The sequence below is a fragment of the Colius striatus genome, chromosome Z (assembly GCF_028858725.1).
Source record: "Colius striatus isolate bColStr4 chromosome Z, bColStr4.1.hap1, whole genome shotgun sequence".
NCBI classification, from domain to species: domain Eukaryota; kingdom Metazoa; phylum Chordata; class Aves; order Coliiformes; family Coliidae; genus Colius; species Colius striatus.
The window spans coordinates 14086433-14102057 of record NC_084790.1 but is presented as its reverse complement, the minus strand read 5'-3'; the positions used below and the strand labels follow the sequence as shown (position 1 = coordinate 14102057).

Below are 15625 nucleotides of genomic sequence, written 5' to 3'. Positions count from 1 at the left end.
CATAAATACAATCAAACTGAAGGCTTAAATGTTATCAATATGTTTCATTTTTAATGCTACATTAGAAAAACAGTGAAGTTAGGTTTTTATCAGAGGCATTAATTTTATCAGTTTTTACAGATTGATGGGGCAACATAATGTTGTGTTGTTTTCAGCAATTTCCTCCACTCTTTTAAAGGGTAGACATTTTTTTAACACGGAAATCTGAATCCTGCAGAAACTGCTGCTTAGTGCCAGGTTCTAGGATAACGTTTATCACAAGGAAATTTGTTTCACCACAGTGTGACGAAGTAAGTCAACCCAAGGTCCATAAAAAAAGCTTCTAACGTCTTTTCCATGTAGAAGAACATGCTCCAACCAGTATTTTACATGTAGTTGCCTGATTGATTTGGGAAATATTAAGAAGTACATGGTGAGGGGGAAGTAATGGAAGTGTCATCCATAAAAATGGAAAACTTAGTACTACTGATTTGAAACAGTGTTTGGATTTAAAAAAAAGGTGTATAATTCAAAGAGGTATATAGCTAGATTCATACTTACATTAGGTCTGTTGGGTCCAGGTGGTACTGCATTCATTAAAGTGTACATGTTGTCTCCAGAGTTGGTTGAATCTGTAAGAAGAGACTATTTTAAGTGCTAATATACACCTTTCAATAAAACTACTCACCTAATACATTTGCTCTCATTTTGTTCTGTTCCTGAATCACTGATACACTGCAGCAACATAATGGAAGATTTCATTTCCTTTCTATCTATTGGTACCACACAACAGAGCTATGAAAACAACTAATTGCAACGGTCCCTAAGTGACTACTTCCAGACTTTGGTTTTATGTACAGCTGTTAAAAGGTTTATAAATCACCAAGTATCTGTTAATATTTAATTCCATAAACGCTTCTTCCTGGAGTTCCAAATTACTTCACTCATCTTCAATTTTCTCTATAAAACAGGATTTTCTTTCTTATCAATACTTCTTGCAATTTGTTTTCCATCTGTAATAAATGATAAATAGCTTCTCATTATAAGGAACGCAATTTAGTACAACACATGAACGTTTTCTATTCTCGTCCACATTAGACTATTTGATTTTGGATATATCTAACTATTCAGTGGAACACTGTTCAAAGATCCTCACTTTAAGGACCGCTTTAGTTGATATATCTTCATCATACAGTGTGGTGCAAGGCTTCAAAAGACATGAATCCAAAACCAACAAAACCATCCTGGCAGAATGTGGTGCTCCAGCTAATAAGTTCAGCCAAGAATTTTACTTGGCCCCGTCCAATGCTGACACAGCTATATTTCATCTCAGTCCTTTCCTGTAATTGGTGGACAAGAACTTTTAAGTGGAGCACATCCAGAATTGAAATTCAGAGTCAATCCAGATAACTCTTATGGTTGAACTTCAGAAAGCAAACACTACTAGGTACGAGTTACATTATTATTATTAGATACAAGTTACAGTATATATTAGTAGAATCAAGTTACATTAGTAGATACAAGTTACTCATTCTGTCTCCAATATATCCAAACACTAAGTTGAACAACATCAAGCCAATATTTGTATGAAAGGTAAAGCAAAAAATGCAGCAGATGGGAGACAAATTAGGCAAAAACGTCTCCCAGTGGAAACTGGCAAGATACATGCTGTGTAATGAAAAGGTTTACCAAGATGAGAAGGAAAGCCTAAATCACTCTTAAGGGGACAAAATGATTTAAAAAAATCATTGGCAACTTTGGAAAATCGGTACCTCTATAGTAACCGCAAAAAGAATACAAAGTAGCTTAGTACTCTGTATCTAGATCCTCCAAAAGACTATTCCCTTTCTCTCAGAGTTTTGAGATAAGTACATTGCGAAGTCAAAATCAAGATTTTTGTCTACTCCTTAATTTTCCCAAGAGCATCTGCTAAGCATTAATTCACCTTGGTGAGTAAATAATTCCATTATATATAGAGAACTATGTATCACTAGAACATTCAAATACACTTTGAGGAAGAGAGGGAACAAAAAGGTTTTACCCTACAGTTATTAAAGTTAGCAAAAACAATATGAAAAATTATTTTTTTACATTCAGTGAGGTAGGCAAAAAGTTCTTCAACCACCAGATCCTTTTGCAATGCACACTGCAGGCTCTCTCCATGTTCTGATGGCTCTTGTTGAAAATAAATCCAGGCTGGTCAGACCATGGGAACTCTTTCAGCTCATTTGTCTCAGAGGCAAGTAAATAGCTTTGCAAAATTTTCAGCTGGCCAATTTCTAAGTTTTTTCATACTTTGGAAAACAGAGCCTCAAAAACATCATTGTGTCTCTTAAATGGAAATGAGAACAACTGTCAGCAAAAGCTTTGTTTGAGCTCCACACAATCAGCCTAACATGTTCCACAAATGCAGTGCTAACTATTTTTAAAAGTGCAGGCTGTCTCCGAGTTTGTTTTATGTTAAAAGAGACTCTAACTTTTAAATGCCAGCTTGCACAAACTATCTTTTTCACTAGTGATATGAAGAAGGAAGGCTTACATTTTATCTTAGGTTCCATTTTTTTAAAGCCCTGAAATAGTATTTAAGGAAGATATTACATTGGTGAAAGAAGTTTCTATGGCTAGTTAGGAAACTGTGAAGGACAGCAAGAACATGTAGGCCATAAGGGCTGAGGGCACTGTAAGATCACTAAGGAGAATGGGTCTCTTTTAGCTGGTGAAAGTGAGTCACACAGGCAGATACTGGACAAAAGGTGTAGTTACTGAATACTGGATAGCACAAGATGTAATTAGTTTCCTTTTAGATTTCTCATGTTGTTCATTGGGGAGGACAGCATCCTTCACATTCTGCAATTCCACCTTCATATCAGAATCTTTGCAGAATATTGGAGGGAAATACTCACAATTTTAAGCCCTGAGAAGCCAGCTAGTCATCTTGAATCCTCCCATCCTCCTTGTTTCCTCAAACCTTAGTATCATAGAATCATGTGGTTGGAAAATATCTTTAAGATCATTGAGTCCAACCACTAGCCTAACACTGTCAAGACCACCACCAAACCATTTCCCTCAGCACCTCATCTAAGAATGTGGCCAAAATCTACACGTGGTCTGAGTTGCAAGATACAGACAATGTTACTTGGGAAACTTGGGCAGATGAAGTTCTGGGAAAAGATCACTGGTAGGATGAGATGATGGCTGCTCTGGGGCCTTACTCTTCCATTGCAAGACAGAGGAGGACAATCTGTCCAGCATGACCCTGCTGTCAGTCACATGACATCATAGCTGTGGGATGCAGTATCTGACATTGATCAGGCCTGTCCTATAGGATCTTATAGGGAAGTTTCACCAGATAAAAAAATCTCTTGATTTCCAAACTGGTGGAATTATCTCACAGAACATTAGCAAAAGCAATTAAAGACTGTGTCTTCTTTTGTTTTTAACTTGTTACTGCTGAAATTCTGCAAAACCCACTAAGATTAGCACAAAAGCCAGAGAAATCAATTGCTCTGAACTGTAGAGCAATTGTGTCTCTTGCAACATAATAGAGACAGAAAGAGAGCGAAAGTATAGGAAAAAAACTGCTACGGAAAATAGAAATAAAATAATTAAACATTATATGATTCCTTATCAAAATAAACATCTGAAAAATAATTTGTATACTTCCTAAGATCCCTTGTAATTATCTTTTATTATTGGAAGTACGTTTCAATACCTGCAGGACTAGGCATGATAGGTGTTCCTGGCGGCCCTCCACCTCCTGGAGGACCCTAGAGAGAGCAGAAGATGTCTGTTAGCATGAAAGGCAAAAAATACCACAGCTAAAAATGGACATCACACAAATGAAAAGAAAAAAAACAATCCATAAATGTCATGAGTTACATTGGTAAAAACAAACACAATTTATTAATGAACTAGTGAAATAGCTCATTGTGGACTAAGACAAAGTAATTGGTCAGCAAGCTTTGGCACAGACTTCTGATGCACATAGGTATACAGACTCAAGAATATCTGTTAGTCAATAACTCTGTTTCATGCCATGAGTCATACAAAAAATATTTGGAGCAGGGTCTAAGGCAATTAGATTTTATTCCCTCAACCTACTTTTATTACCACTGTTTTTTCAGCTGGCATTTCTGTTTTGTTGTACTTTGTTCACAATTAATGGTAGAGTAACCAATGGTTGCTAAGAACAAAATGAGGAGTTGTCCTGTGAGGGACAGAAGAGCCTGATCATCTTAAGAAAGCTTTGTTTTTGAGGCCAACTTAGTACCTTGATGGCATAGGCATCTTAATTGTCTGTATAATATCCTACAATTTTTTAAAATAACATCTTTATAGAAAATTTCGTCTCAAATTAATGACAAATGGATTTACAAAGTCAGGATAATACTGGGTACAGTCATATCACTTTCCTAGACTGCTAAATCCAAAATAATAGAAACAACCCAAACAATCCCCGCGCTCTCCCATCTATTTTCTTTGTTTCACGTATTTTTGTGTTACTAACCTCTCTATGACTACAAACTACACACAGACAGCTTTGGTTCTGAAACAAGCTTGTTAAAGTTCCTTAAGAATTTTATTTTGAACATCCTATTCATTTAGGAAGAACAGAACTGTAACTTCTTGTTTGCTATGTTTGCAGATCCACTAATATTTTTAAACAGCATGAAAACCAATCAATTTTTAGTTTGGTAAAAATATCCATGTCAATAAAAGACAATAAATATTGACTTTCCATAATAAAAAATACACAGATTGCTCGCAACAGATGATTATGCTCAGTACCGTATGACTCTATCTTTTTATCTCTTTAAAAAATATTTATAAATAACACATATACTGTTCCAGACAGGAATATTTTTTCAGTGGCACTGAATAGAAAGGTCTGGCTGTTCCTGTCATGATGAGACCTGCTGTAACTTACTGACATATTATGGAAGGAGGGAGAGAGGTCTTCATTTAAAACAACAGACACTATTTCTCAACAGTCTATTTAAAATAACATTTCTTACAAAACATATAGCAATAATACACTAGAAAACACTCTTTTCAGATAATCAAACACAGTAACATGTCAGCTTTTGACTGTACTGCTCCTCTGCAGGTTTGTACAAGTGAAATACTTGCAGGTGGAAGCATCTCTATCTGTCAGCAACCAACATGAAGTTAATTGTAGATGAAATGGAAACCTTTCACCTAGAAGCAGCAGCACATCCCTGCAGTCAGTCAAAATATATACATACCTCCATGCCATTATAGGTAACCTCAACTACAAGTTCTTTCCTTGTGCTTCCCCTTGCTTGTGGATGAAGAAAGGACACCAAGTATGTGCTAGAACAAAGCCTTGCTCCATCATGAAATCCACAGATCAGCTTATAAAAACCTAGGCACAATCACAACTTCACTGGCCACATGGCTTTCTTCCCCTCCCAAATTACAATCAAATCAGAAATGGATGTGTTAGGATTGGGATTGCCAAAACTGTCTGAGAGGTTTTTTTCAGCCCTCAGCAATGAAAAATTACCCCATTGCTGCTGCAGAGCTGAAGATCCCAAATTCAAAGGGGTCTTTGGATCACGTATGACCCGCTACGCACCACAAGTTATGACTTTTTACCAATGTACTTGTGTGCTAAGCTCAATATCTTGATTTTCTGTATGTTTACATGTATTTTTTTGCATCAGATAAAGAAATTTATAAACCACTAACTGGTTGTTTATTAGAAGTTACTTAACTTCAGTACTACCATATCTGATTTTAAATCTCCAATTACTCTCACTGTTTGTATATTTTCTTCTCTTAGTATCAACTATTTTCACTTGGAAAAACATTAATACATAACAGAATTATTTCTAAACAGCTGTCTGGTAAACTAACCAGATAAACCTCCCAAAGTGTGCAGTTCCAGATCCATAAACTCTTTGAATGAAAAGCTGCTTTAAGAGCTTTCCAGCCCAAACATATCCAAGGAACTCCAGTGGCTGACCTGAAGGAGTGGTAACTTTCAGCAGAAAAGGTATCAAGCAAGAACCTGTCCCATTAGCACAGCTGGAGTTCACAGAGCACACCTGACTAGAAGCTCAAGCATTTTTTCCAACACTTCAATCTTCTGCGTACCTCACTCTTGCATCTTTGTTTATCTTTTGATATCACCTTCAATATTGCCAATTTGATGCAACATTCCAGGATAAGTCTCATCAATGTCATTGAAAGCGGTAAAATAATCTCTTTACTCCTACTCATCCTCTATACACTGAAATATTTGTCCAAGTCATTTATTCTGGTTGACCTTTAGCTTGGTGTGAGTAGACCAATAAAGCCTGCTACTAAAACTTACATTTTACTTAGCTTTGCTTTAAAATAATTTCTAATAGTATCTCATTTTTTAGTTTCTCAGGACTTCACACTTTTAAAAATCGAGAATATGAAGTTAAATACTCAAAAAATCTTGAAAATTATTAATGTCTAGGAAAAAAACAACAAAACCTGTTCTCAGTAGAGAGAAATTTATAAAGTTCTGCATAAAAAGAACTGGTTTAGCGATGAGCAGATCTGAACTGTTTCCACTAAAGGTGGCAAAATGAGGACTATAGTTATGGATGCTTATGAGAATCATAATCCTTTTCACACCTAACTGTCTAAATAAAGCCAAAATTAATTGCTTTTGTGTAAGACACCCTTGAACTCATTCTTCAGCTTTAGGTCTGCAGGATCACCTCTCTTATGACGACTGAAAGTGTGAGAAACCTGTAAGCTGCATAAATAAATGAAAAACAAATAGTATCCTGTCCCTCATGGTGAAGGACTCCCTGTTTCTATATTTTGAAATAGCTTCAGGTTTTATGCTGGTTAAAGCAAATGCCCTGCAGTTGTCTAATTTACTTCTAATCTTTCTAACATAGAATATCAAAAGAGAGGTCTACTGAAACCTGACTAACCAACAGAAATTTGGAATCTATATATAATAATAAATAATACTATCTATATATATGTAATGGAATTATTTATATATTATTATTATAATACATAATTTTTTTTAAACCCCAATTTTTGAATAGCATATATGTATATAGATTCTCCCTTGTTACAGTGTGACACCAGGACTAAGCGTGTGATAAAACCATATGAAACAATATGCCTTGGAAGAGTACATCAGAAGTACAAATAATCCAAGTAGAACAGTAACAACAGTAATAAAGAGTCTAAAAAGATAAACAAAGATAATTTCTCGGGACAGAGAGAAAAAACTTCAGTATACACTCCAACAACAATTAAAAAAATTGTGATAGGTAAAGTGTATTTGCTAAAGTCTAGAGGGCATTTCATTCTTTTGAATGCTGTCCTATTACAAAGTTTTAACTACTTTGTTCTAATGACCAACTAAGAAAAAACAATGATACCAACTAATCTATAATGAATTAAGACAATGTCTGTGAAATGAAGACATAATACACCATGGTGAAAAAAAAGGAATTTTCAAGTCTTCAGGAGGTAATTACAAGAATTTTAAAAATCCCTTAAAATGTTAGCTATAAGAAGTCGTTTGTACATCTTTGCAGAGATAAAAGCTTGTTCTAATTCTCCAAATGCTTTTTTTTAACTGAAGAAGTTCAGCAACTCATACACAATATTGTGTTATTGAGAAAGCTGAGGGGTTTTTGTCCTTTATTATTGAACACACTATATTATATTGCTTATATAAATGTCTGCTGAAATCAAAACAGTACCCAGGGCAATTTTGACCAAACTGGTAACAATTCTAGTAACAGACATGAACATATGCACCATAGATGGCAGGAAAAAGCCCAAGTGTTCAGTTCAGTTCAGTTCTCAACCAATACACATGGGTTGTTCTTAACATCTGGACAGTTATTTCTTTGCCTAAATAAAATCTAATAGCTATTCTAATAACCAAACACATGCAAGTGTACTTACTACATAGTTCCCAGGAGATGCTGAAGAATAAGGTATCTGTAACATCAACAGAAACAAAATAGTAATTTCTTCTGTGGTGAGATGGAGTTCACACATACACTTATGTACAAGTGCAGGTTAAAGTTTATTTATTTAATTTGCTCCAAAGACACGGGGATTATGGAAAAATGCTATTGTCATAACAAATAACTCTTCAATAAGTTGTTGTTCTAAGAAAGTTCAACTCCAAAATTAGCAGTATAGACACAAATAAAATTTAATACCCAGTATTTCAAATAAAATTACTTCCATTTAAGTTTGCTGTGCCCTGGTTGCTACTTTAATAAAATTACTATGAATAATGTAATCCACACATGTAAATGTCTGCAGCTGAGATCTGATATCTGCTCTTCATTGCTTCATAATAAGGCATGTTTCTTTAACAGCCAGCATCACAATTTTAAGATACCAAATTACAAGGTCTATCAATCCAGTTCTTGCCTTTACTGTAAGAGTCATTTTTACTGCAAGACCCACAATGAGATCTGTAAAGATTTGCAGTCTATAGTAAAAGCATAAACTTTGAGATTATTAAGGTAATACGATTTATAAAGTTTATAAACTTAAGCAGCACCTATTTGCATTAAAGTCAGTATGACTTCAGAGACATCCCAAGCATGAACTAAATTTCTATGCTCTTATGTATACTTAATCTTGATTAACATATTGACTATAAAAGGAAAAGTGAGTCTGTCATATCTTTCACCATAGAATATACTAATTTGTGGTATTTGTTACAAGCGGATATCTGGAGAAATTCAGTTGCCTGACAATAGCTTGGTTTTCCTATGGTAGTTTTTGCAATTATTCTCTCTTAAGAAGCATGGATCAATGCTACTACTCAGCTCTTTTTTCCCCCAGTAATCATTAGTAGAATTAAAAAGTCAGAATTGAGAGCAACAGAAAGAACCAGGCTAGTCTGTTAATCCATTTTCTCCAACTTATTCAACTGCAAGTGCTAAAAAGAGACATTTTTATACTAATGATGTATCATCACTGAATAAAAATTAAAACTTTATTTTTGTGGTTTTTTAAGAAATACCACTGCTGCTCGTCTGGGAGCCTCACTGGCCTCTTGTTCCTTCAAGTTGCTATTAGACTACCTCACTGTGTAGCTGTTGCAGTGAAATTCAATAGAGTGCACTGCTTTTTACAACAAAGCATGTAGTAATGGCTGATGTCTTGCAAGCAATTGCACTATGATTCCATATTCCTTAGTTAAGAGCAGCAAATGTGCATTTGTTATGTAAAATACATGAGCACACATAAAACTGTACCTTAACAAGCTATGATTTCTGCAGGGCTCGCTGTCTACATAGCACTGACCTAACTCATCACCTTTGCACTAAATGAAGTTAAAGTGTATTTTAAATACACCCCACTTTGTTTTTACAGAACTTTGCTTTATGGAAGCGCTGTAACTGATGAAAAGACACAGAGCTGCCACATGATTGTGAACAGAGCTTTATATTTGCAGGTCAATCTGTTCAGAAGTTTCTTCACTCCATCTGCTCTGCATTAGGATTACAGGGGAAAATGTAAAGCATGCAGTATTCTATTTGTTGAACAAAGTGGGAAATTTTTCCTGGTGTGTTGATGAGGAATATTTCCCCAAATGTAAGATGCTATCTAGTATACTTTAAATATTTACTTACAGAATTGGCATTGGTTGGGTTTGGCCAAGGTCTGCCACCCCCAGGACCCCTGTAACAGAAGAGAAAAGATAAGACACAGAACAATTTCTATCTTCTGACCAGCAACGAGGAAGCAAATCAAAACAATGTGTTTCCAGAGCAAGGAAGAAGATGACTTTTTCCAAATTTAAGTGTGTTTGTAAACCATAACTACACTCAATTAAAATGCTATAGCAAAATCCTCATTGTTGCACCAACATTATAACTTAATCATTTTATAAGTCATTTAAATATTGTTTTTCATTATGACCCTGCCACTCACATTTAAGACACTTCACCTCCTGACTAGTTCTGGTATTCCTGTACTCCTCAGGAGAGGACCTGCTAGAATGACACCATAGGAGACCTTCCCCAGCAGTCACACTGCCAGAGGCCACAGTGGAGATGGCAGAGTTTCCACCAGTCCCAAACACATGCAAATTTAGGAAGTGCCAGACATTCCCCTTTACATTCTCAGTGGAACAGTTTGAAAGACATTGCAAATTTATGTCTCTGTAAGTGCTTTTCTTCTGTTCATGGAGAATGTAACTCTTGTAACATTTTAATGTGGCATGGAAGTTTTGCAAAGAGTAAAAAACAAGTTCCCAAACTCGTCTGCATGAGTAGTGTTTTTCTTTGTACTTTGTTAGCCTTTTAAAAAACTATTTGGAGAAAGTATCAAACATTCCATGAAAGTCCTCTTACAGCTCAGACAAGTTAGAAATGTACTAGAATATACGAGTAACATCAGTCACAAAAACAGCACTCCTGCTTATGTAATTAAATATCTTCTTGAAGAATTGAGGATGCATGCATTTATTGAGTATGGGTCTAGACTACTGCAAGCCCAGTAAGGTTTCATTAGTGAAGCTGATGCCAGTACTGTACAAATATTTTGTTACAATTTTTTTAAAAGGATGAGCCACAGAATACATGTTTCTATAACCTGTATTTGATATTGTTAAAAATAACAATAATAATTCTAATGTACAGAAAATTGAAACCATGTCATTTTATACATATGCTTTAACATATGTTCAGATATGTATCTAAAACCAGTTTGCTGCTTTACTAAGGCTACATTATCTCCCCAGGAGTCACAGAAACATGAAATTTATCATACAGCAGGTAAAATGGAAATTTCAGCTTTTCATAGATTTTTATTACACTTGTCCCAAATGGTGAACACATGATTAAGTGGCAGCTCCCCAGAAGGAGGGAAAAGAGTGTTTCACAGGCAGAAGAGCCGTTTGATAGAGCAAACTCTGACAGACATCAGAGGGCTACTAAAAGCAGAAGGGAATGGGGAAAGGAACAAAGGAAAAACCATCCAGATAGAGCACATTTTTTTCTCACAATTCTTGCTGTTATTTTAAGTTTCTCACTCATAGCTGAGCTCAGAAAAATAGTTTGTGGTTAGGCTTCGTCTTTTAACAGTCCTGAGGGAATTGAGCCATATGGGAGGGAAAATCTCCATGTTTACAGTCATAACGTCTCAATAACCGTAATTATTCCTGTGAGCATTAAGAACTTGTTGTTATTTATAAATAAGACAAAATCACTTTTTGAAGGCCCTGACAACTGAGAGGCAGAGCAGATGACAAAACTTTCACGTTTAAAATGGCATTTTGGCCTCATTAGCTTTGGAAAAGCAACATTAGCTTAGCAAACATGGAAGAGTGATTTAAATATAGAAAAGAACGCAGACTTTATTAATGAGTTTAGGAAGTTTTCTATCTATTTTTAAGTCTTGCAAAACTAAAAACTATTAAGTAGATACATTGCCCAAGGGATAAAATATTGAATCTTATTTTTTAAATTACATTGTTGATGAAACTCTAAAGAAATTAGCTCAAACAATCTACTACTGAAATAAATCAAGTGAGAATTGATTTATTTCTGCAGATATAATTTTTAGAAGGCTGGAAAACAAAAATGTAGGTGAGGGTCTTCCCTGACTTATTCACTGGGAGAATGGGAGTAAAAGCAAGAAAAGGCACTCACGGGTACTCATATTGCTCAGGTAAAATATTAATCAAATTCTCCTCTGCTAATGATTACAAGGTAATGTACTAGGTTTGGGTTTAAAAAAAAAAAAAGAAAAACCCAACCTGTTATTTTTCCCTACGTACCACTGGATCCTCTTCTTCAGAGAGAACAGTAACAACACTGAAAATCTGTTTTAACCTGAAAATCATCCACTTGTTTGTGTGACATTAAGTAAAACAAATGTATCTAGCAAAAAAGTGTCAACAGGATAGTAGCTATGACGCTGCAGAACATTCTAGAGCTAGAGAGATATTAAAAAGTCAACTCAGATACATCACTGTGTTAAGCCACAGTAACACAGAAATTTAGACAGGCCTTATGAGGAGACTGAGAAACTCATTTTTCATCTGAAAAGCTGTTGGAATTTGCAAATTTACTGGAAGTCATGGACAGGTCTAAGTATAGAATTAGAAAACACTAGCAGATTCTGCTGGAAAGCCGTATGGTTTTTGTGCTGCCAAATTTTGTTTAGCTTACAAAACACAGACAAAAAAAAAGCTATCTGCAATTGTTTTTCAATGCAATGCAGGCAGGTTTTTTGCCCTTTATTAAACGTTTATTAAGGAAGCATCAATAAAATCATAAAACATTATTTTTAATATATCAGTTCAAAAATTGATATAATTATGTCATTTACTATGTATCTCTCACTACAACTAATTACAGCTGCATGTTATCCTAAAAGCTAGTGTTGATACTAGACCTTGAAAAAGTAAAGTCTAAAATGTCAGTTTCCCAAGAGGCTAACATATTCAAATCAGTAAGTTAAATGTCTAGATGCGACTTTGTGAACTGAAGTTAAAAAAACAAATCAGATTTTTCTTTCTTTTCAGACATGGTCGAGATATTCTTAGTGGTTGAGAAAGCATTGCAGGTCACATAGACCACTAAAAAGTGCCAGTGAAATGCAACATTGCTCACTGGATCATAGAATGTTAGAATGTTAAGGGGTGGAAGGGACCTTTAGAGATCATCTAGTCCAACCCCCAAAGAAATAAAATTTTACTAAAAATGGCTACATCAAGTTTCAGTATAAAACCTCATCTCTCTCTTTTTCTGTAGAATAACACAGGACATGTATTAGCTGTTTCAAAGAGTAATCTGACACGCAGTAGCTATGATGGAGGATGCAGCTATTTAGCAGTACCTCATTTGTGGAGTACAAGTGCATAGACTGAAATATGGTCTACCAGCTCTCAAGACGGTTGTTGTCACTTTCGACAATAAAGTACACTCTTTCATCCAGAAAAATGTAAAATTTTATTTGGCATATATCCCGTTCTTAAGCAGAACAACTTCCTTTTATGCTTTCTGAAGAGGAAAAGCAGGATTTTAAACAGCAACTATTTTTTCTAGAATACACATCTTTGTATTTTAATTTTGCCAAAATTCCAAACACACTGGATAGAACACCGAAAAATTTTAATGTAATGAAGATACGGCTGTGAACAGATAAATGCACGTTACTATAAGGCAATTGCCCTATGGATAGTTTTCCTGTTTCCTAGAAATATAAGTACACTCAATGACTTAAACAGCCACTTCTTAGCACTGTGCATTAGATAAATCACACGAGATAACACACAGAATGCATTTAACACAGTTGGATCCATATCTTGCCATTGCCTGAAGGTTACCCTTGAATGCACTCTGATCCTGAATACTGTAATTGACTGGACAATGAATCATCATTAAGATTTTAATGTAAGGACAACTTTGACAGCAGTAACTTTATGATAGGAAAAAACCTGATGTCCTGGAAATACAATTAAAAGAAACCCAGACCACAGTAACCTGTTTGCTTTCCTTTCAATCAGTATATGTCACTCCACCAGACAGAGAAAAAAAATACTCAGTTTGACAGTAAAAAGATTATACATGTAGTCGGGCATGCAGTAATGGAACTCCTTACAGCAGCATGTAACAAAGATCAGGATATGCTATAGCATGTTCGAGTACTAGCACGTTGGCCTCCCATATGCCTTTAGGTGCATTGTAATAAGCAAAGGGAAAATCTTGCTCAAAAAAGAGAATTTTGTTCCCACTTCCAGCTGAGCTGGAGTAAAGCTGAGTACGTGAGAAATGTAAAGGAGTGCAGCATATGCATGGTAGAACATAGAGAATTCATACCTACTTCATAATAATTGCTTCATATCTCATTCGCCTCAGAAGATCATATACTGTATCAAAGTTCATGAATTTTCCAAGTAAAAGTCTCCAATTCATGGTGTCCCCTTCAGGAGGACATGCAAGTTCAAAGGAACTTCCCACATCACTGAATTAAAATAATATGATTTGTGTGGGTTTACTGGGTCAATACAACACGAAATGTGCTTATTAGGTGCTGCAATATTGGAATGTTAGTATTTCAACTCATGTTGTCTCTTCCTGGCATACCAGGAATTCCTTCTGTCATCTAGAAAGCCGTTTTCTTATTTTTCCTATGTAAACTCTCATTTGTGTGGGTAAGTAGCCTCAAAATATCTTACCTGCCCTCAATTTTACTTCTACAACATTTTATTTTAGGAAGCTTTGGGATTTTTTCTTATAATTCAACCTCCTCCTCCACTACAGTGGCTGTAGTGCTTACATTACACTCATACTGAATTTAAAATATATAAGTGTTTTTTCCTACTCGCATTCTATTTGAAAGAAGAAATGGCCACCCTTGGATAGATTCCTAAAATTGTCCTAACTTTAGTTTGAACTTTGTTTGTTTCAAGAAATCACGGTATATCTGAAAATAGTAAGAAATTCAGGATATGGTGGATTAAATTTTTAAGGCACTATTATCTATCCCAATACCTCCTTTCTATTTTTCTAGGTTGGTAACTCTTTACTTGAAATGAAAACTATCACCTCTCACTTATGTTTCATATAAAAATGAGAGTAAAAATGGGTATCCATGATATAACATCAACAAGCATATATAAATCTGTGTTTTCTGTGACCATCTGCTGAAAACTTCTTGGAAGACAAAAGCATAAAAGCAGTAGGAAAACAACATCTTAATCTGCTTTAGGTTGTAAAAACATTCTAGTGTCTTAACAGTTGGACCACCATGTTGCCCATCCCAAGGTCTGCAAATTCTGATTATGAAAAACTGTACTAAATTCAGCGGAGACAAGGACATATGATACAAGAATGACTTGGTAATCTCTGGTCTGTGTTATGCTAAAGGTAACTATAGCAGCCCTTTAAAATTTGCGAATCTCTTAAGTGAGAATTATAAATACTATAAGGAGCACCTTTTTTAAATTTCCCTGGCTTGCTAATCATGTAAGAAGCCCCAAGCAAGTTGAAGAGTTATCTAAAATGCAGAAGATTGCTTGCATTGGGCCACTTGCTATGCCAAACTCCTCATCTGAAATTTAATCTACTCTAGATGCACTAATTTTCCATCTGAATCTTTCCTACACACTTAGAAAGAGTGGTTGTCTACAGGTAGGAAAGGCTTTACATACTCCCATGACTAAATCCATGCCTGGAATATATTATTATAGTTTAACTGAAATCAGTCTCTATCATTTTATATCAAACGATGATCCAGTCCCAGAAGTACCTTGAAACACTGAAAACCTTACACTTATATCTGAAAAAACTCATCTGTCTGTTTAAGAGTGGAAATAAATGTAGTTATGGAAATAAAAACAACAACAGAGAGTGAATCATCAATACTACTTCTTTCAAATATGGCTTTTTTATATATAGTTCTAGAAAATCGTTTTCTATTGTTAAAATTAAGTATTTCTTTATTTTGTAGAAGAGAACCATACTTGTATCATTCTTCACAAAATATTAAACCAGTACAGTAAAAACATAAATGTAAACCATGTAATTTTTTAAAAAATGCATACAAGGACATATAGGTGACTCTACTGAAAAAATATTCCCAATATTTGTACTTTGACCTGTGAAAGAAACTGAGTATTTGTATAGACTAATAG

The 15625-nt window shown here is 35.1% G+C and overlaps 1 protein-coding gene across 5 annotated transcripts in view; it reads right to left on the bottom strand.

Moving 5' to 3' along the window:
• The window catches only part of SSBP2 (single stranded DNA binding protein 2), a 189325-nt gene that overhangs the window by 20388 nt on the left and 153312 nt on the right, over positions 1–15625 (bottom strand). For all 5 annotated transcript variants that reach the window (XM_062018381.1, XM_062018382.1, XM_062018383.1 and 2 more), the window contains 4 exons: positions 9612–9660; positions 7918–7953; positions 3692–3746; positions 541–611 (listed from right to left, as the gene is read on the bottom strand). In XM_062018381.1, the coding sequence (XP_061874365.1) occupies positions 541–611; positions 3692–3746; positions 7918–7953; positions 9612–9660 (211 nt within the window). The remainder of the gene's footprint in view (positions 1–540; positions 612–3691; positions 3747–7917; positions 7954–9611; positions 9661–15625) is intronic.